At 39.7% G+C, this 19,896-nt stretch overlaps 1 protein-coding gene across 3 annotated transcripts in view; it reads left to right on the forward strand.

Annotated features, from left to right (window-relative positions):
- The first annotated feature begins 132 nt into the window (after positions 1 to 132).
- Positions 133 to 19,896, forward strand: part of TMCO3 (transmembrane and coiled-coil domains 3) — a 31,017-nt gene continuing 11,253 nt past the window's right edge. For 2 of the 3 annotated variants that reach the window (XM_084305923.1, XM_084305925.1), the window contains exons 1-9: positions 133 to 218; positions 1,423 to 2,233; positions 6,064 to 6,243; positions 9,218 to 9,409; positions 10,247 to 10,375; positions 12,153 to 12,245; positions 13,453 to 13,639; positions 14,415 to 14,532; positions 15,112 to 15,307. In XM_084305923.1, the coding sequence (XP_084162049.1) occupies positions 1,787 to 2,233; positions 6,064 to 6,243; positions 9,218 to 9,409; positions 10,247 to 10,375; positions 12,153 to 12,245; positions 13,453 to 13,639; positions 14,415 to 14,532; positions 15,112 to 15,307 (1,542 nt within the window). In that variant the 5' untranslated portion in view covers positions 133 to 218; positions 1,423 to 1,786. The remainder of the gene's footprint in view (positions 219 to 1,422; positions 2,234 to 6,063; positions 6,244 to 9,217; positions 9,410 to 10,246; positions 10,376 to 12,152; positions 12,246 to 13,452; positions 13,640 to 14,414; positions 14,533 to 15,111; positions 15,308 to 19,896) is intronic. The other variant, XM_084305924.1, reaches the window with a different exon arrangement.

Below are 19,896 nucleotides of genomic sequence, written 5' to 3' on the forward strand. Positions count from 1 at the left end.
ACATCTCCCAGCCTGCCCCGCGCCGCACCGCCCGCCTAAAGGAGCGACCCCCGCCGCCGCGCCTCTATTTATACACACACAGACACACAGCCCGGACTACATCTCCCATGAGGCAGCGCGCTTAAAGGCGCCGCAGCGGCTCCGCGGGGCTGGTGGCGCCCGGGGGCCTCGCCCCGCTGCCGCCGTGCGGGGTGCGGAGCCCGGCTGGGCGCGGTGCGGTAAGCGGGGGGCGCTGCTCGGGGTTGTGGGGGGGGGGCAGGAGGATGTATACAGATCCTTCTATATTATCCTTCTATATCCCCGCCGGGGGGTGGGGAGCGCTGCGGTCCGGCTGCTGGAAATGGCCAAAGCGCAGGGATTTTACCGAAATCGCGAAATATTCGTGCTTTACGCGCCGCCATCCGCGGGGTGGGCGCGCTGCAGCCCCTCATTGATCCCCTCCGTTTCTTAATTTTAAGTGTTTTAGCTCCTCTGTTCCTATACCTTGCTCTATAGTCAACTCCCGGCACCTAAATGTATGGGCTCGCCTTTCATTCATTGCAAGGAGCCCGACAAACCCGCCCCCACGGGCAAGGATCAGGGCTTTGGGGCACCCCAAAACCCAGCAGGGCACCCCAAAAGCTGTGCTTGACGTCGTCCCGACACCTCGTACCCCTCCCTGCCACCGCTGCTGCCATATGGGCACAGCGGGTCCGCTGCCAGCCTGCCACCGGGCAGCAGTGACCCCAGTGGTAACCCCGGGTTGGGGTTAAAGGGCGAAATTTGGGCTCACACAGGCTCCTTCGGTGATACACCGAAATGTCCCGTGGGTTGCGTGTCTTCAGGGTGCTGATTCAGGGTCTCAGGGGGTGTTTTATTGCGTGTAGCCTTGGGGGGGTGGGTTTGTGCCACAAAAATGTCCCTGGTCTTGCACCGAGATGTGGGGTAGCTCCTGGGAAAGGAACTTAGGAAAGATACTGATTTTATTTTTAATACCAAACTCTTTTATAATGTAAGTCTATTTAAAATCACGAGGATCAGTAATTAGTGCTCAAGCAGAATGCCCCCGGGCCACGCAGCCTTTCAGGTCGAGGTCTCCGATCCAAGCTGGTAGCACCAAGTCCAGCAAGTTCTGGTTTTTCCCTGCAGGAATGCTTCTCTCACAACTACAGTGTGATCTCTATCAATTAAGGTTCTTTTTGTTGAGTTTTGTATAAATCACAGAGTCATCCAGGTTGGAAGAGACCTCCAAGATCACCTGGTCCAACCTCTGAGCCAACGCCACCAGTTCTGAGACTCTATCCATAACAAGCGAATACGATAAAAAATTACGATACAAAAACGATGAGAGGTTACAGATATAAAGGAAGAAGGCCTTCTGGTGCTAGGTTGAAGTCCAACCTACGGCCTCATGATATTTTTAATGGCTTTTCCCTCCTCTAGGAAGCAGCACAGATGACTGCCATGTGATATGACTCAGCCTTCCGTTTGATGTTCTTCAAACAAGGTCATCTTTAGAAAACAGAGGGAATAAAACCTGACAATGACTTTGGGCTGTTGCTTAGTTTTGATAACTCTTGACCGAAGGAGACCATATGTGTTCTGTTAAAGATCGTGGCACAGAAAGCAGCCTTCGGTTTGTTTTATAATTTGTTTGATCCAGTGACTCAACATGATGATGTTTGATAACTGCTTAGGACTGTCTTGCAGCACGGTGTATGCGCTGGGGATGCAGAAACCATGCAGCAGAAAGCCGTGAGCGGCTGTGGATGATCAGCTTCTCCCCAACAGCAGTAAAAAGCGAAGGATGAAGGTGACTGGGCTTACTCCCCTGTGGACGTTGCTTTCGCTGCTTTGCGGCCACCTGGCGAATGCTGCAGACCATGAGGATGTCGTAAAGCACGCGATAAAGCTGCACCGTGGGAAAGGAGCTGTTATCACCCAGCGAAAGCAGTGGGTGATGGAGAGCTGCAGAAAGCTGTCCGGCCTTCTTCGCCAGAAGAACGTCGTTCTCAACAAACTGAAAAGTGCCATAAGGGCGGTTGAGAAGGATGCGGGGCTGTCAGACGAGGAGAAACTTTTTCAGGTGCATACCTTCGAAATCTTCCAAAAGGAGCTAAATGAAAGTGAAAACTCCGTCTTTCAGGCAATCCATGGCCTCCAGAGAGCTCTACAGGGGGATTATAAAGACGTTGTAAATATGAAAGAAAGCAGTAGGCAGAGACTGGAAGCCTTGAGAGAAGCTGCAATTAAGGTTAGTGCCTTCTCCCTTTTGTTCCTCCCCCCACTGTGTTTGTTCCTAGAATATTATTTTAATTTTATTATGATACTGTTTCAATCTGTTCTAATGAAAAAAGTGGATCTACATAAAGCTGGGAGTTTTAAAGTGGATTTTGAATAAAGTTGTGAGTATGTGATTCTGGAATAAAGCTTAAAGCTTTGTGGCAGCCAATAGTTAGACCAAAACAAAGCCAAGCATACTCACACGTCAAATATGTCAGACGAGGAGGAAGACAAGAAGTGAGTCAGTGAACTTAACAGAGCTGCACTGTGTGAATGACTGGGATTATGCGAGTGGAAATAAGGCAACAAATTGGCAAAATACTAAATGTTTTTTCCACTTCTGAAGAGAATTACTCAACGAAAACCTGCAAATCAGGCAGAACAACTTCTTTACTTCCTGTACTCCTATAGATGTGGGTAAAACGGGCGTGCAGAGCATTGATGACAGGATTCTTTGACCTTGCTGGAGAATTCCTAGCTGAAGAAGTGCAGGTTTGAAAAATAACACCTCCAGGAAAGAGCTGGCTGAGGTAACTTTGCTGAGAAAAGCACGGATAAGTAACAGGAGAGCAGAAGTACTTTGGGGAAAGTTTGGGTTCCCATGCTGGTGCAGAGCTGTTGGGGCTTGCAGTCTGGCCCCAAACTTGGTAGTGCTCAGGGTGTCCACTGAAAGCCTACAAAGGAGAGAAAATGTTGCTGAGCTGACTCAGTAGTTAAATTGTTCATTTCCTAGCCTCTACCCCTCAACCACTGAAGAAAATCATTAAGAATTTTCTTTGTTTTCTTCAGGAAGAGGCTCTCCTTGTGGAAGGGAGCCAAGGAAAGAAAAAAATGTTATTGGGCTATAGTGAGCAGGGAGAGGAGAATCTAGAAAGTGCATCTGCATGAGAGATGGGCAGACCTTAGGAGGTGATGATGGCAAGAGACTGCTGTGTGCCAGAAACGTGTGCCAGAAATGGTTGGGAAGAAAGGCTGATGGCAGTAGAAGGTAGGATGCAGGCTTGGGAGGCTGGAGTGGTCCGTGCAGTGGAAAAAAGGGCTGGATTATCAGAGCCTAGCTTCTGCAGGGGTGGGTTGTGTAGGCTGTCAAGGTGCATGGTTGTCTAAACAATGTTTGTTGTTCTAACCTTGTAAGTTGCTTTATAATGTGAAATAAAGGTGGAGATGATGGGGAAATGAATGCCAAAGATGAATATTACACGGAATAAATTTTCTTGGACTCGTTCTCGCTTCAAAAGACATGCACTAGGTCTGGTTTTGTTCCTGTTTGGTTTTATTGTCGTGGTTATTTTCTCGGTGCACTCGTGAGACATCCTCTTCATTTTTTAAAGAGTGGTTGAATGGAAAGTACCAATTACTGCAGAGGATGCTGGACTCATACATTCACTTTATTTCTTTTTAGCTGAAGTATTTGTAAGTCTTTAATATCAGAATATGTGTGCATGTGATGGGTCTGCTGCAGGGGGAAGGTATAGCAGTTGTTGATGGAGGGGAAATACTGAAGATACTGAAGATGTGCCGTGCTTGAGGAACTATGTGGATGTTCTAGACAAAGCAACAAAATCTTGTCTAGTTTACCTGCTTCAGATTTCTTGGGTGGAATTCAGATTTCCCTGGTGGAAAAGATAAGTCTCAAGCACTGTAAAGAATTGAATTTGCTTTCTTCATCCTGTATTAAAGAGTAGGAACGGCAATGCTGCATTCTTAACTAGTCTTGCCTTCATTTTGCTCACATTTCTAGGCATTCAAGTCTGCTGCTTAGTACAGAATCCTTACCCATATAACCTTGCTTAAAACATTGCTTAGTAAGCACTTTGTGATCAAATACCTCAAATCCCAGCCTGAGCTGCAGAACAGAGCTTGCACTGTGATGCACTTTCGCCCAGCATGTTGCAGGCTGTTGTGGCAAGCAAGAAAGTTTCTCCTGCTTGTGGACACCACTCTTGGTCCCACTGTACTGCTGTGGCACTGGGCAAAACAGAGGTGCCACTTTGTAGGCTACGAATGCTTCATCTTCATTAAGGGAACTTAAAACTAAAACCTGGTTGTTTCAAAGCTCTTATTGTAACTTTAGAGTTTGTCCCAGCTGCCAGAAAGGACTGATCAGCTCCCTTTCACCCCAAACCTCTTTCTGTTTGGAGGGGAGGGACTAAACCTCATTACCTCCGTCCTGAGCTCTGAGCTGTTGACTGAGGAAAGAGCCGGCAGCTCTCCCTGGGTGTGTTTTTAACATCTCTGAGACAATGTCTGCAAGCAGAGAACAACAGATAGGAAATGTTTTCCTTTCCTCCAGGCTGTAGGAGAGTGACTGCGACTCCTTCCTATGTGTTGCATAAGAAGCGAAGCAGTTGACATCGGTCCAAACACGCTAATAGCTCCATTTTTTCCCCAACTGCAGTTATTTTAGGCGCTGGGTAATTCTCAGCATGCCAGTGTAACTATGGTAATCCCAAACGCCAGCAGACGAGAGGCAGCGATTCTGTGGTTTTGTCACAACCTGGAGCATTCATCAGACTGTCGGGATTTCGAAAAAAACAAACAAAAAACCTCCAGGCTAAACACAGTTACAGGCTGTTCTGAACATACTGCTGTCTTGGCGTCAAGGAATCGATGGAGTTATATGCATGTTCTCGGAGGTTTTCAGCAGAAAAATGTCCATCCACAAATGTGTGTGGAGGAGGGGACCCTCCTTATTCCAACACCGGTGTCTAGGATCAGTTTAGATGCCCAGGCTCTCTAAGATGCTTGTGTGGGGTAGGCAGACAAAGCCCAAAACTGGAGGGAAATAGATTTATGTCTATCTGATCTCCAGCTGAGTATGGCAGAGCATCGAACATTCAGGTCGAAACCTGTGTTTTCAGGCAATTCGGTCTGACCTAGAGGTTGCTTGTAGTTTTTGCCCAGACTGTTTCTCGTTTCCCTCGGTAATAATATTGGCTCTCTCGAAAACCAGATGTAGGGACTATCTGAGCCAAACCCTCACAGCATCCTGAACCTCCCCGAAAGGAAGAAGCCTGCTGTCCCACCTCCCCTCGCTTATTCATAATTGTCCACACTCAGTGCATCTTCAAGGGAACGCAGGCATGTAAGCTGAAGCATCTTATATTTATCCCCCCCAAAATGCTGGGAAAGTTAACTTCATCCCAGCCAGACCCAGCACCTGATGGAAAATGCTTCCAGGGAAGCAGAAACAGGAACCTCAGCTAACTGCTGAGGGGCTTAGCTGCTCATCCGTGCTCTTACCCAGCTTTTTTATTTTTATTTTTATTTTTGTAGCAATTCTCAAAAATTACAGCAAGTGTGGAAATGATAAAACAGGCTTCTTCCCATCTTGGTAAATCTGCTTGTAAAATTGCTTACAAAATTAAGATTCCTTGTGTTTACCTTTCAGTTTGTTTGATGCTTGTAGCTGGTAAAGCAATGCTTTCAAGTTTATTACGCTTCCCTGCTAAAACATTGAGATTTAAGTTTTACATGGCTCTGAAATGTTTCCTAGAATTCCTCAGAGTAATTCCTCTCTTATTTTCTGTAACCTTGAGGCAGCTCTGCTGTTTAATGGATTAGAAAAGGGAATCAGTGTTTTGTTGTTTGTTTATTTTGCTTTGTTGTTTTCCTTGCCCCCTTTCTCCAACTGAGATTGGCACAAGAGAAAACAGTCTTCAAACACCAATACAATGTCTGTATTGCTTTTGCAATTCCCCTTGTAAGATGCTTTGTGTCAAAAGAAGCATACATTTATGTTAAATGTTTGGCTGCTCAAAGGCCTGGCCAGCACTTTATCTGTATTGTAAAATTCAACAGGAAGAAATGGAGTATGTCGAACTCCTAGCAGCAGAAAAGCATCAGGTCGAAGCCCTTAAGAACATGCAGCATCAAAACAAAAGCCTGTCAATGCTCGATGAAATTCTTGAAGATGTCAGGAAGGCAGCTGACAGATTGGAGGAAGAAATAGAAGAGCATGCCTTTGATGACAACAAATCTGTAAGTGATGTTTTGGATTGTCTTTTCATTCATATGCATTTATTTTTAAGTTTTTGCTTTGCATTAAGTATTTGCATTGTATGGGTACTTCTCTTGTATTAGATAGCTTTTAGGATTTTAGTGACAACTTTAAAAAAAAAAAAAAAAAAAACACCCTTTGGCTCTACATTTCTTTTTGCTTCCCTTTCAAGAGGAGAATGTAAGTAGCCGTAAAATAGTCACCTTTTAGGAATGAGCAAACGGGGATCGTTATTTTCTTTGCTAATGATTTCTCTGCTTTAGTTTGAAAGTGCTCCCTGTGGCTACCACTTTCAGTGATAAGTGTATTCCAGCTCACTGATACAGCTCGTGAGAGTTACGACATATCCGTGATGGTGGTTTTTAGACTTTGCAGTACTCCATGACTGTTGTATTCAGACTTTGCAAGATAAGGAGTTACGTATAGTCTCCAGTTTTATTTTTCTCTTCCATTTTGTTGAGAAAGCTATAGGAGAACAAGAATCCTTGCAGTTAGTTTTCACAATCTGGGAAAAGATGTATTTTTCAAGGTAAGGATTTGAAATGTGTTTGTGGTGTTGCATTCTCCAGCTTCCCACTTTCTCTGCTTTTAGCACCATTTGCATCGTTCATTGTTTCTGTGTTGCAGGATGGACAGTGTCCCTCAGGTAAGGCTGTGTGTATTTGGAGCCGGGAGTATATCACATTATCCTAGTGTCCCATTGCATTTTTCTCAGAAGCTGTCTCTGAGTTGATCCTCTTTATAAGCATGGATTTAAATTTTTATTTGGCTTCTGCTCTTGAAAGGTTTTTGTTGATTTGCAGCTTGACTTCTAAGGCAAGCATAGTTCATGAATTCTGCTGCGGAGGAAAAACAGCTGCTCTGCAGGAAAGGGCCAGGCCATTTTTGTAATTGTACTCTCCTGAGAGAGAGTAAAAGTAGCTTTTTGCCTACGCCAGACAGGTACAATTACACCTAGTGGTAATCCTACCTAGCAGGACCAAGGGAGGGTAGGGAAGATCTTGCTGGAGTGCCCTCTTCTGTTATGCTGGGGTATAACGGCACATTTTAAAGAGGCCAGGAATGGTACTTCATCTGCAATACCTGTTCATTGGCAAAAAGTGCCCAATGCATCCTTCTTGTCCAATGTATCTCTTTAGTTTTTCTTATATCTCGATTCATGAAAAAAAAAGGAATAATGAAATTCACACTAGAGGACTATTTGCATCTCTGTCTTTGTGAGGAGTATCTAGAATATTTTCTCTTAAGCTGGAATGCAAAAAAAAGTTCTAATACAATCATCAGTAATCTGATAAGGATGCAAAGGATTTTATTAAAGATACAATCAAATAGAGAAATGTAATAGAGACAAAAAAGAGAATACGAGCTAACCTATGAAATGAGAAAACATTTTTTTTTCCCAGGATTTTATTTCTTCAAACAACAATCCCTAAAAGGGTGTTTTACATAAAAGTGCACAAATACTGTTGTCTTCTATTATGTCCTCAGATGCTTAGTGTTTTTTAAAAGCACCTCTGAACCTGTGCCATCTACTCTCACACTCTGAGCATAGTCCGTCTTTTGTCAGTTCCCTTTTCTTTAGTAAAAGTAAAAATGCACCATAATATCCACACAATACATGACTTCTGAATATATTACACTAAAAAAAACAAATTCATAATAGTGTTTATCTTAATCTTCCCTCTATTCCTAATACCATTTCTGAAATAGACTGCATCACTTTTATATGATCTTTGATACATTTTTGCTTTTGATACAGAGAGGTTTGATTAGATGCCAGATACACAAGCTACCAAGTACAAAGGAACATAGAGCAAACTCTGTATGAATTTAGAATTCCAGATCTTCAAAGTAGATGCCTCAGTGCTGATGTATTTCGTAAGGTAATTCTGTCTGCTGTACGTTATCACTGATGTCATAACTTTAAAATCCCAAGAAAATAATAGAGCAGATGCTGGCTTATTAGAGTTTTTGTTTTTAGGCAAAGTACTACACTGAACAGTGAAATAACTCCGACGTGAAAATCAGTGTAAAGTATGTTTTAATTCATAGAGCCAGCATTCAACAGTATGCTCTAAGCTCTGTTTTGGTTTTCCTTGTAGTAGCATCAAGGGCATCAGGAGTGAAGATGACAGAAAAACAGTAGGATTGGGAACCTATTGTGTATTCTGATTAGAAACAGTTCTTGTTTGCTGACTGTAGGGAAGCCTTTCTTCTTTGTTCTGATGCTGTGAGAATAGTTTGCATGTACGTGGCGCGCAGCTGCTCTTGCCTTTTCTCATCAGCTGAAAACATGAAAATGTGGTTTGGTCTCCTAGACTTGGCAATGGAGGCTTCATTCTGGAATGCAAAATAGTCTGGTAAGTGGGGAGCTCAGGGAAGTGAAGGCAGAATAGATATAAAGAGGCAGGTTGCAGGCAGGAAGTGAGTAAAATGCAGCTTTCGTAATATATAAAAGGAAAATAGTTGTCAGTCTCTCATTTGGACACCTGAAAAAGCTGATGTTTGAATTAGATATACTTATAAATACTTATAAATATATACTTATATATACTTCTATATATTTATAAATAATTTTGCAAACTTCAGAATATGTTTCAGATTCCTAAATTGGAATTTTGCATCTTTGAAACCCTTTCCGTATGTTTTTTTAAGTTGAACAACGTGGCTGAAGAGGCATTATTCCGTTTGCAAGTGGGTCTGGAAAACCCTTCATTGTCTGAAATAAAAAGTAAATTATAGTGTTTTCAGTTTCAGACATCCAGTTTTGATAAAGTGGCTGAAAAGGTTTTTCTAAGAAGGAACTGGTATTTTTAGTCCCTGTCAACAAATGCTGGAGTAACTTCAAGAACAGCTAATAGTCTTTTCCTTTTTACTATAAGCTTCCTAGACATGCACATGTCTTTTGTTTGCTTTTCTTTTTCTTTATTATTGTTTTCCTTCTTTTCCTTACAGGTAAGAGGTGTTAACTTTGAAGCGGTTTTAAGGGTGGAGGAAGACGAAGCCAACTCCAAAAGAAATGCTTCAAAAAGAGAAGTGGAGGACGACTTGGGTCTAAGTATGCTTATTGATTCCCAGAATAATCAGTATATCCTTACCAAGCCCAGAGATTCAACCATTCCTCGTGCTGATCATCATTTCATAAAGGTAATCCTTTTAGAGACACTCTTCCCATTTGTTTTGATCAGACTTACTCCCCCCAGTTTGCATGCTGGAACTGCTTGATGGGGTAGAATACAGTTTCAGCACTTTTCCCTCTAAAGCTACTCTAGCATTCATGATTTTCCCCTTCTGCTGGTGATCTGGACAATATGTTCCTAATCCCAACGCAGTCTTCACAAGACTGATTGTGATACCATATGGATACTCTCTGTTTGTATTTGACGTGACTTGTTGCACCTTTGGGGCAGCATTCTTTCTGCCTGGCTGCACAGGGGTGAAGCAAGCTACTGCTGTGCCTGGTAAGCCACTTGTGTGTTATCACTAGAGAGAATTTATCTATTCATGTCTTGTGGTAAGGAAAGGGAAGCTGAAAAATGCAGAGACAGTTCTTATTATATTTGTGCTTCGTGAAGAATAACAGGATTGGGAAACTCTTTTTAAACAAAATGTATCTGTTTCACCATAGTGTTTTTTTCACCATTTCATGTAAAGCGTCAGTCCCCCACCACCACTCCAGAAGACCTCAGGAAACCGTTATGTTTCCTGTTATATATTTAAGATATTTAATGAGTTGATCAAAAGTCCCCAAGGCACTAATTACTTAAGGTTAGTACCTCGAGTGTTTCATCTACAAAACTGTAGTGCTTATACCTATGACAGTGTGTTCAGGTTAGTTTACTGAAGTTGTGTTTTGTTTTCACAGGCAGTATTCTGCATTTAATTTTACAGTGACATTTCTCTTTTGAAGGATCATAAGTCTTTAATTTCAGCACAAAATTGTGTATCCTTTATGTTAACATACTTCTAAATTGTATACATTAGGATATTGTGACGATAGGAATGTTGTCTTTGCCATGTGGCTGGCTGTGCACAACAATAGGATTGCCAACCATGTTTGGGTATATCATCTGTGGCGTACTCTTAGGACCGTCAGGATTGAATAGCATCAAGGTAAGTGTGCAACCTGCTTCTTGACTGATATTATTTACTGATGTGTTTAACAATATCTTAAAAAATGGTATATCCAACTGCAAACATATTAGAAAATAAAATAAAATCCCCAAGCGTGGACTTTTTTTTTTTTCTCCCATGTAATGAAGGTACAAAAGAATTGTTGAAAATGAAAGCTAAAGGCTTATTTTGTTTGGTTTATTTATTGTTTGGTTTTGTTTTGCTTGTTTGCTGTTAATCATAAAGCATTACATTTGGGAGCCAAGTCATTTAAGCGATATCAGATACTCAGAAACTTGCAAAAAGTCAGTGTTAACGTGTAAGAAGTGTTTAAAACGAGTAGTTTCCTGAGTAGCATAGCTTGGCTTCCTAGAGAGTTATTTTGCATCTCTGTAGCTCTTTCATCCCTCCTAGTAACCCTGGTTCTTTTCCCTGCCTGCATTCCTGAATTCTCTTGAAGCCTTTTAGCTCCGTCACGTGTAGGCTGATTACTAGCTCAGTGAGAACCAGCGGGCTGTGTTTGGCCAGAAGCTGCACGTTTTCATTAGTGTTCTGGTGTGCATTAACAGATTGTTTGGCCAGCAGGCAAAACAGAGCAAGTGTTAAGGTTGGATGTTAATGTCAGGTTAAGTCAAACGTGTCTGTTACGTGAATACCCACGTAGCTGCTTGGAAATTGCTACCTTTGCAACCTCTGCTCTGACGTGGGCTTTTGTGGAAATTGATTATTGTGCTCAAAAGTGAAGGCAGTAGAAATTGTAGGATTTTTCTCAGTCTTGTATTAGAAAGGAAGGCTAAAAAATACACTTTCAAAATCGTATTTTTCTAAAACTGAGTTCAAATAATAACCTTTGTGTAGTACATAACTGTTGGGTTGAGAAGGTCTGGACCACTTGACCACTTAGATTAAGAAACAAGTTTGTGTGGCTGGCATTAGAAAGATTCAGCAGTGTATTTTCAGAGACTTATTCTGAGGAAAATGATGTGATCAGAACAGAGCTGAGGGAGATTTCTGTAGGAAGGTTTCTTTCTGAGCTCCCTGTTTCTTATGGAGCTGTGATTAAGCAGTACTTCTCTGTATAATGTTCATATGGACTGGGTCTCTTGTGTGTGTTCTCTCTTTTTGTTCTGCATTTCATAAAAACAGGGAATGTAGGAGATGAGTTGGAGGCAGGCAGATTGTGATCTTGGGGAAAGATAGTTTCCATCTCCACTTCTCTGTGATTGATGGTAGACCCTGTCCTCCTTTGCTCTGGACTATGAACGCATAGAAAAAAAGTGTTTTTCCTGTTCTGAGAAGGAACCACTTTTCTTGCTGTTGCATCCTTCTCTCTGAGGTAGGAAGGCTGGCATTATACTTGTCTGAGAGACGGATGCATGGAGTCTATAGGATGGAGAGTAGAACAGCAGCTACGGTACATTGGAATAATTCTACCAGTAGACCCACAAAGTAACTAGCCAGAAGTTACTGCTGGAACAGAAGCCTTGGGGGTTTAATAGCTTATGTATGAAGCAACCTCTTCAATTTCAACTAGCAAGCAAGCTTCCCTAGCTTAAAGCACCTGTGCTTTTTGGGTGACCAGCCCTACCCAACCTAACTATCCAGTAATAGCTAGGTGGTGTTCTGAATCCTAAAGATGCAGAGGGAACTCCTGATGTCATATGACCAGCGAGTGAACTGCTTATGGAAACATAAACTGTTTATTTTGTGAGTATACTTACATTTTGCTTTATGAGTAGACTGATATGCACTAACATTTATTTTATCTTTTTGAAAGTCTATTGTACAGGTGGAGACATTGGGAGAGTTTGGTGTTTTCTTCACTCTATTTCTAGTTGGTCTGGAATTTTCTCCTGAAAGATTAAGAAAGGTATTTCTGTATAATACTTCTATATTGCAGAATTTAATTGCTAATGTTCAAGTTACCAGTTCTATTTCAGATTTTTACACGCTCTCTGTAATATACTATTGTAACGTTGTACAATTTTGAAAAGACAAATATGGTGTTTTTGTCTTTAACTCTCTGGGAAGAGTAGAATGCATTATTTATTCAGCGTCTCCAACAAACTTTGCTATTCCTCTTCATTTTAGTAAAACAGTTTGATTGCTAGAAAAATCTCACACAATTTATGGCAATCCATCTCTGCTTTATTTTAACATGCAGTAACATGCAGTTGCTGTTATGGAGTGTCCAGTGATGTTTGCCAGTCCTGTAATAAAAAAAAAAAAAAAAAAAAAAACAGTTTAAGTACTGCATACTGAATTGATGATACATGCTGTACTGGCTAATAAACTGATTCTGCAAGTATGTTAGCACAATCTGGAATAATTCATGCTGTGATGCTGTGGCCATCAGGATTCAGCAAAAAGGTACAAGTTTCTTTTGGTCTTAATTAAAAAAAAAATCTCATAAAAACAAGCTAGAATTTTAATAGTGGAAAATACTGCTGCAAAATATGTGAAGGCTCTATCTATTTAAAGAGTTCCATTGTATGATTTGTTCCTAAACTGATGGTTGTGAGTTCATCAGACTATAAAAGCTTTATCTGAAATGTGTTAAAGTTTATGAGCATTCAGCCACTCTGCTATTTTTAGTTCACCTAAAGTCAAAGATAAAAGTCAGTAAGTCAGAGGTTCGTAAATCTTAGCATGCAGATTGTTACTGGTGTGCAAGCAAATTCACAATCGTGTGTTGGACTAGTATGGAGTGGGCTGCTGGTATTTATGATGGTCTTAACTGTGCCTTTTTTTTTTGCCGTGGAGTCATACCAAATAACTGGTCTTCCATTTGATTTTAATGTAGTTCAACCCACAGTGGGCCTTTGACCCTTAACTTGTTGGTCTGTGAGCTATGGGAATTTACGTAATGAGCTTTCATGAGGTAATAAGTGTTCTGGCACAGAATATTATCTACTAGGCATAATACCTTCAGAGTTTCAGGATGTGTATGATGAGAGCTGGTTATGTCAGTGGCCCAGCACTGCAGCCCCTAATCGTGCACCTTTAATGGCTTATTTGCACTGAAGAATCATTGTCATGTATCAGACTTTATTACAAGAACTTGTTTTCTTCCCAAGGTATGGAAGATATCTTTGCAAGGACCCTGCTACATGACCGTTCTGATGATTGCCTTTGGTTTGTTATGGGGACACTTGCTCCAAATCAGACCAACACAAAGCGTCTTCATTTCCACTTGTTTGTCTTTATCAAGCACGCCACTGGTGTCAAGATTTCTTGCAGGTACTGTTCGAGGAGATAAAGAGGGTAAGTATGATTTAAATGCTTAATGTTTTAAATCAATGTATGACTTAAATATTTATGCATCTACAACGAAATTTCATTGAAATGGACTAAGTAATACTGTAAGAGAAACAAAAGACCTAACTTTACTGGAGCTCTGGAATTCTTGTGCTGTTTAAGAGGCTACTCCATTAGACCATTACTACCAGTCTGTCACTGGGGCAGAAAGGCTGACTTAAGCAATTCACATCCTTTTCCTGCAAACTAAGACCAGCTCAGGTAGTCTTGCAAAGACAGCAGCTCTTCAAATAAATACTTTCAAGTGCCAGGTTACTAACTTCTCCAAAGGCTCCTAAATGTTTCCACTCAAACGTTTTGCCAACCTGTTCTTCCCCTTAAACCTCTCTCATATATACAGTGTTAAGGTGCTTTTTTTTTTCCCTCTCTCTAGAATATTCTTACTACAATGCATAAATTCAAAGTGTATGTTTTATGTATGCTGGCTCTTATTACATTATATATGCCTGTTATTTTGAAGACTATAAGTTTCAGTAAATGTGTAACTTTTGCTTAACTGCAAAGCAAAGTCAAGCTTCATATGAATATTTCCTTTATATTATTGATATATATTTTGATTTAGCTACTGGGGGGCAGAGAGAAGCAAAAGAAAACCAGAATACTTTGACCTCACCCTCTGGAGAGTTATGCATAGCTTTCATTTGATTAAGACATTTCTAGATTTCTGCAAGCGTTCATATATTCTGATAAATGTTTCCATGACTGCTTTGTTGGTGTACAGGAGATATTGACTACAGCAGCGTACTACTTGGCATGTTGGTGATGCAGGATGTGCAGCTTGGTTTATTTATAGCTGTTATGCCTACACTTATTCAAGCAGGAGTGAGCACACACTCCAGGTAAAAAAAATAAATTAATCTCTTCCCCTCCCCCTTCCAATTTAGTATATAGATCGCAAATATGGACATGAGGGCACTACCTTTAATGTCAGCTCTATGAAAAATAGGGCTTTTTTCTCCACGTTCCCTTTACTATTTCTATTTGTCATGTTGTACGAGGATATTCTTTCTGTTCTAGCTGCCTTCGTCCTGTCCACTCTTAAACTAAAATTTGTAGTGAAAAATTCAGTACTGTTGAAAGTAAGTGAATTTCTTCAGACTTAACTTTATTACCTTAATTTACTAAGATTTTTTTTGTCAAAGGCAGAGAGATAGAATTATTGATTCTGATGGTTTACTGTGAAAATTAATCAATAAAAATCTTTTTGAACCAGCATGAGAGTAAATTCTGTGCTATAAAAGAGATTGACAGGAATTCAGGAGATTTAGTATTCACGTTGTTTGCTAATATATTGAAATATCTTACTGTAGCTACTCAACTTTGAACATCCATGGAATTAGATCTTTTCACTTAAGGGGAACTCATTTAGAGGCAAGAGAGCAGCTGAAATAAATGTTCTGTTTGTTCTTCTCTTCCAGCATTTTCAAGGAAATACTGAGAATACTGATACTGATTGGCCAAATTCTCTTTTCTCTGGCTGCTGTTTTTCTTATATGTCTTGTTATAAAGACGTATCTCATAGGACCGTATTATCGCAAGTTGCATGCAGAAAGCAAAGGAAATAAAGAAATCCTCATTCTAGGAATATCTGCATTCATCTTCCTCATGCTAACGGTAATCTTTTAAATTAATAAAACTTTTTGATACGTGTTGTAGAGTCTACTGTGCCGGTACCACAAAAGCCATCACACCTACTGTTATTGCATATCCACATAGCTCTGTAGTTAATTATTTAATTTTAAAATGTTTTAAAACCCAAATGAACAGATGATTCATGCATCACAGTACAGATGAGTAGTAGCAGACATATCTTGAATCTCAATAGACTGAACTTCTGCGGGTAACTTTATACAGCCACTATAAGGATCATGATTGCAGTTCTAATTTTGGGATACTTCATGCATTTCAAAATAATTTAGGATGGGTTTTGAGATGCTGATAACATCTGACTGACACTTGCTGACTGGATTCATTTCAATGGCAAATTCTGGACAGTTTTTGTTATAAAATTAGCTTTTTTTTTTTTTTTTTTTCTGTGGGAGATAAACAGCTGGAGATGAAGTTGAGAAAGCAGGGAAATGCCCTAAAGTTCCTCTGCCTGAACTAAAATGTGTAGGATTCCTATGCATAAAGTGGGATGTACTAGGAAACAGAGTAAAACTTCAGGAGTCATGCCACAGTTCTCCAGGATATGATCCACGTTCACAGGTTTTGATATCTTTTCTGGGTTTGCTTTGTTTGGCTCTCAGTCTTCCTTCCGTTGGTTACTATCTCATGTTTCATCCATCTGACACGCTCTTCAGTTGGAGAACAGACTGTGATGGCTATTCATAATGTCATGCGTTTGAAACTCTCTTATCCTGGTTATGCAGATTTTTGTGTCCCCTTTAAGAAATTCTGAGAAAAATTGTCAAAAAAAAAACTTCCTGTGTGCGGAACCTTTTTTTGCTAGGTGTGTTTGCTTAATTATTACGGGGCCTTCTCCAGGAAAAAAGTTGAGAAAGAAGTCAGTGAGAACATACCTTCACAATTTATTGATTTCTATTCTGTAGGCTAAAAATACCATCCCTCTAAACAGCTGTTCATATTCCAAATGCTGGTGATAGTTAATAAGAAAAGAAACAAAACTATTTTCTCCTTTTTACGTTCAAAGAGGCAGACATAACAGTTGTACAACAACTTGAATAAAAATGAAACCCCACGTAAGTCACATTAGATACTGTGGTATATAGAAAAAATCTTACTTTCATGAAAGAATGGCCTGCATGGACTGATTTTATTGAATTGGGCGCATTGTGCCCAAATCCACATCAAATGTAAAAAGAGTTTGTGTACATGACTTCACATAATGTGTATGTATACAAACCTAAGGGAGAATATGTTTGAGTGGATTGGATGCGTAACGCAAAAATGGGATGCTTGTTCAGCACGGTAAGCGTTTGTAAAGAAGCAAGTATTTTGTGTACTTTTAAGTGAAAGCGGCTTGCCTTTTAAACTTGATAAATAATGCATCAAAAGGAACAGTACAAAAGATGCTACACAAAACTTTGGTAAACCAGTTCAGAGGCTTTATGCTCACTGACACAGATATATTTATTATAGTAATACTACAAGCTGTGGCTTGAGCACAAAGACTTAAAAATAAGTATAATAACAATTAAAAAACGGTGGTATAACAACATGGAAGGGTGGGTTGGTAATCTAATTTGAAAAAGTCACATGAATTTGGAAAGGGTAAACTAAGGTTTTTGGGTGCCAGGTAGAAAAACGGTTAAACTGGAATAATGCCTGCAAAGATCTTTCTCCTTTGAGAAGCAAGCCTAAACGTTGACAGAATTTGTACAATTATCTGCACACGTGGAATTTTCCATGCTTGTTTAATTCTAAATAGCTTTTAAATTTTTAAAGGGAGGAATAAGAGAGTGAGAAAGATTTTGGTAGCCTTTACCAAAAATAACTCTGCAGCTTCATTTAGAAAAATTGAGGGATCTTTTTAAAGAAAATATTTTAATTCTCTGTCTAGTGTGTGAATTGTTTTGCAGACCACATCCTTTCCAATGCATGACAAAGCAGGTAGGAATGATACTGTGTTTCTGCTTCATGCACAGTTACTTGCTATGTGCTTTTGTACTGTCTAGATTTCTGGGCTTCACCTAAGTTTATCCTTTATTGGGGTTCAAGTCTAACACTAGCATATGTATTGAACACATAAGTATAAACTTATTTATTATTTTATTTATTTCCTGTGCTTGAAAATCTCCTTTGACTATGACAAGAATTGCAGTTTCTCTACCAACGAGGGCAAATTCAGTGCCTCGATATGGGAAAATGAGAGGGAATATATGGCAAAAGAGGTTCTTGGCACTGCAGTGTAAGGGGTTTCAGTGTAAGTGTTATCCTGTCAGTAGAGGAACTTTCTGTATGGAAATGACTTTCGAACATTTCTTTGTTTAGAGCATTTCTGATCTGCTTGGCTCACTTGGGTAACATTACGGCTCATTGAATCTGAAACTGGATCTTAAATATGTCTCTGCTTTACAAACTAACTTAGAGTAAAAGAAAGTAACAAATCTAAAACATAAGCTATTTTACTAAGTTTTGGAGATGCTTCTTTCTGCTTCCCTGTGTTCTGAGAAGTAACGGAAATTCTCTTTTTCCCTCATCGAGTTGGGCAGACTGGTGGGTCAGGGAGTTGTCAAGTGCCAATCCTACGCAAGTCTAGCTGAATTTTGACATGCAGTTGTACATCTTTAAATCTTCTTATCATCAGTAACAAGGGTTCAGTAGATAACTATTAAACTTTAAACTGATTTTCAAACTTTGATTTATGCAGACACTGTTCTTTGTGGATTTTTTTATTTTTTTTTAAGACTAGGAAACTGTTTTTTTCAATTACAATATAAAAAATGAATCCAGCTTCTGGTTTATATATGGTCAGATAGCCAAACTGGTGATTTTTTAAGTTAAGACACTTATTATGGTGGCTGATGAACGTGTCATGTGTCAGCCTGAGTGTCGATGAGTGTCGCGTTGCCTTTTCATATTCTGTATGTACAGAAATATTACAAGAATATTTGTCTTAAACACTCCACTGATAATGAATTGCTATATTAGATATCTGCAGGACGACAGTGGTCAGTTTTGTCGCGTTTTAACACTTAAGTTGTGGAAATTTATTAAGCAATTGAAAAAAACAGGACCTAGTAAGGAGGACAGCAGTTATATGTTCATAGGACTGTGCATACACCTGAGGAGATGTGGCTTCCAGTTTGACTGCCCTGAACTCTGGTGACAGCAGCAAGAGGAGGGAAATTGCCAGTTATCTTTATATATCAAAAAGATGGAAGGAGAAAATAGTTACGTCGTTGCAGCGTTTCCTATAAGAAAATGTACATACTTTTCCCTGCATTAGACTAGGAAAGTCATTCCTGGTTTGCTGGACTACTTTTCAGTGGCTCATAACCTGCTTTTGAACTCTCTCCTGTCAATTAAAGGGAGAAGATTAAGGAAGAACTGTAATCTCATATTCAAATTAATTATTTCATAAAATACAGTCGAGATGGAATTTTAAAAGGCTCTCTAAAAAATATTTCAGTTCCCATTAATGCTTTGCTTCTTTAAATGCAAGCTTAGGATCCACGTCTTTACTCTTGGGCAGGTTTAAGTTATTAATCCCCAAATATTAATACCTTTATTTCAGTCAGGGATTTCTTTAGTTTTACTGGCTCACCCTATTCATTAAGCTTCTACGATGATTAAAAAGTAGAAATAAGACACACGTTATTAGTGAATATAGGCAAAACAGCTGCTCAACAAGTGGTTGAAATTCAACTGGAACATGGTATAGCAGTAATATTTCTCGCTTTATTTATTGCTATGGTAGAACACTTGAACATAAAAATCCTATATTCTAGTGAGTGCAAAACAATCCTCTCTGAATTAAGAGTAAAATGCAACCTTTGAAGGCAAATGAAAACTAAATTGTACAGGGGAAAAAAAGTGCAAATTAACAAAAGTTTTCACTTAGTTTTGACTGGCAAAGCTTACTGTAATGTAGGAATCGAGAAAAGGACAGAGCACAGCCCAGGAAATAGTAGTTGTTAGAGCCCTGCTCAATAAAGGAAAATGTTAAAAATGGGGCAAACAGAGAGGAATACTAAATGTAAAACACATCCTGAGTTTTGCCTATATAATACATTTTGTTGAGAAGCCCTTCCTGCCAGTGAAACAAACACTCTTCATTGCATCTATCTGCACACGTTATTTATGATAAACCCTGAAGCTACAGAGTAAGTAGGGGAAATGTGTCTGCTTATTGATAATATTGGACAACCAGAAACCAGGATGGGAATAGTAAAAGCAGTCTTGGTATAAATCTGAAGAACAGACTGGAGGAAGTTGAATGAGGTTAAGAAAGTACCCTGATTTGGGGGTTTTTCCTTATCTTCTCATCCACTTCTCTTTTTTTCTGAGTAATGATTTAATATATATGTATGTGTATATATATATATATATGTGTGTATATATATATATGTAGTAGACCTGAGGTTTTGTAGTACCTGGAGAACAGACAAATAGCAAAATCTGCATTTTTATCTACCAGGTCCTTGAACTCATACTTAGCTTGCTCTAGAGTAAAGACATAGATCTCGGCTTTTATGCTGTGGGAGCAAACCTAAACAGACATAGGTTTTACTCTAGTT

This window comes from Netta rufina (genome assembly GCF_964035555.1).
Source record: "Netta rufina genome assembly, chromosome: 1".
In the NCBI taxonomy this organism is placed as follows: Eukaryota; Metazoa; Chordata; class Aves; order Anseriformes; family Anatidae; genus Netta; species Netta rufina.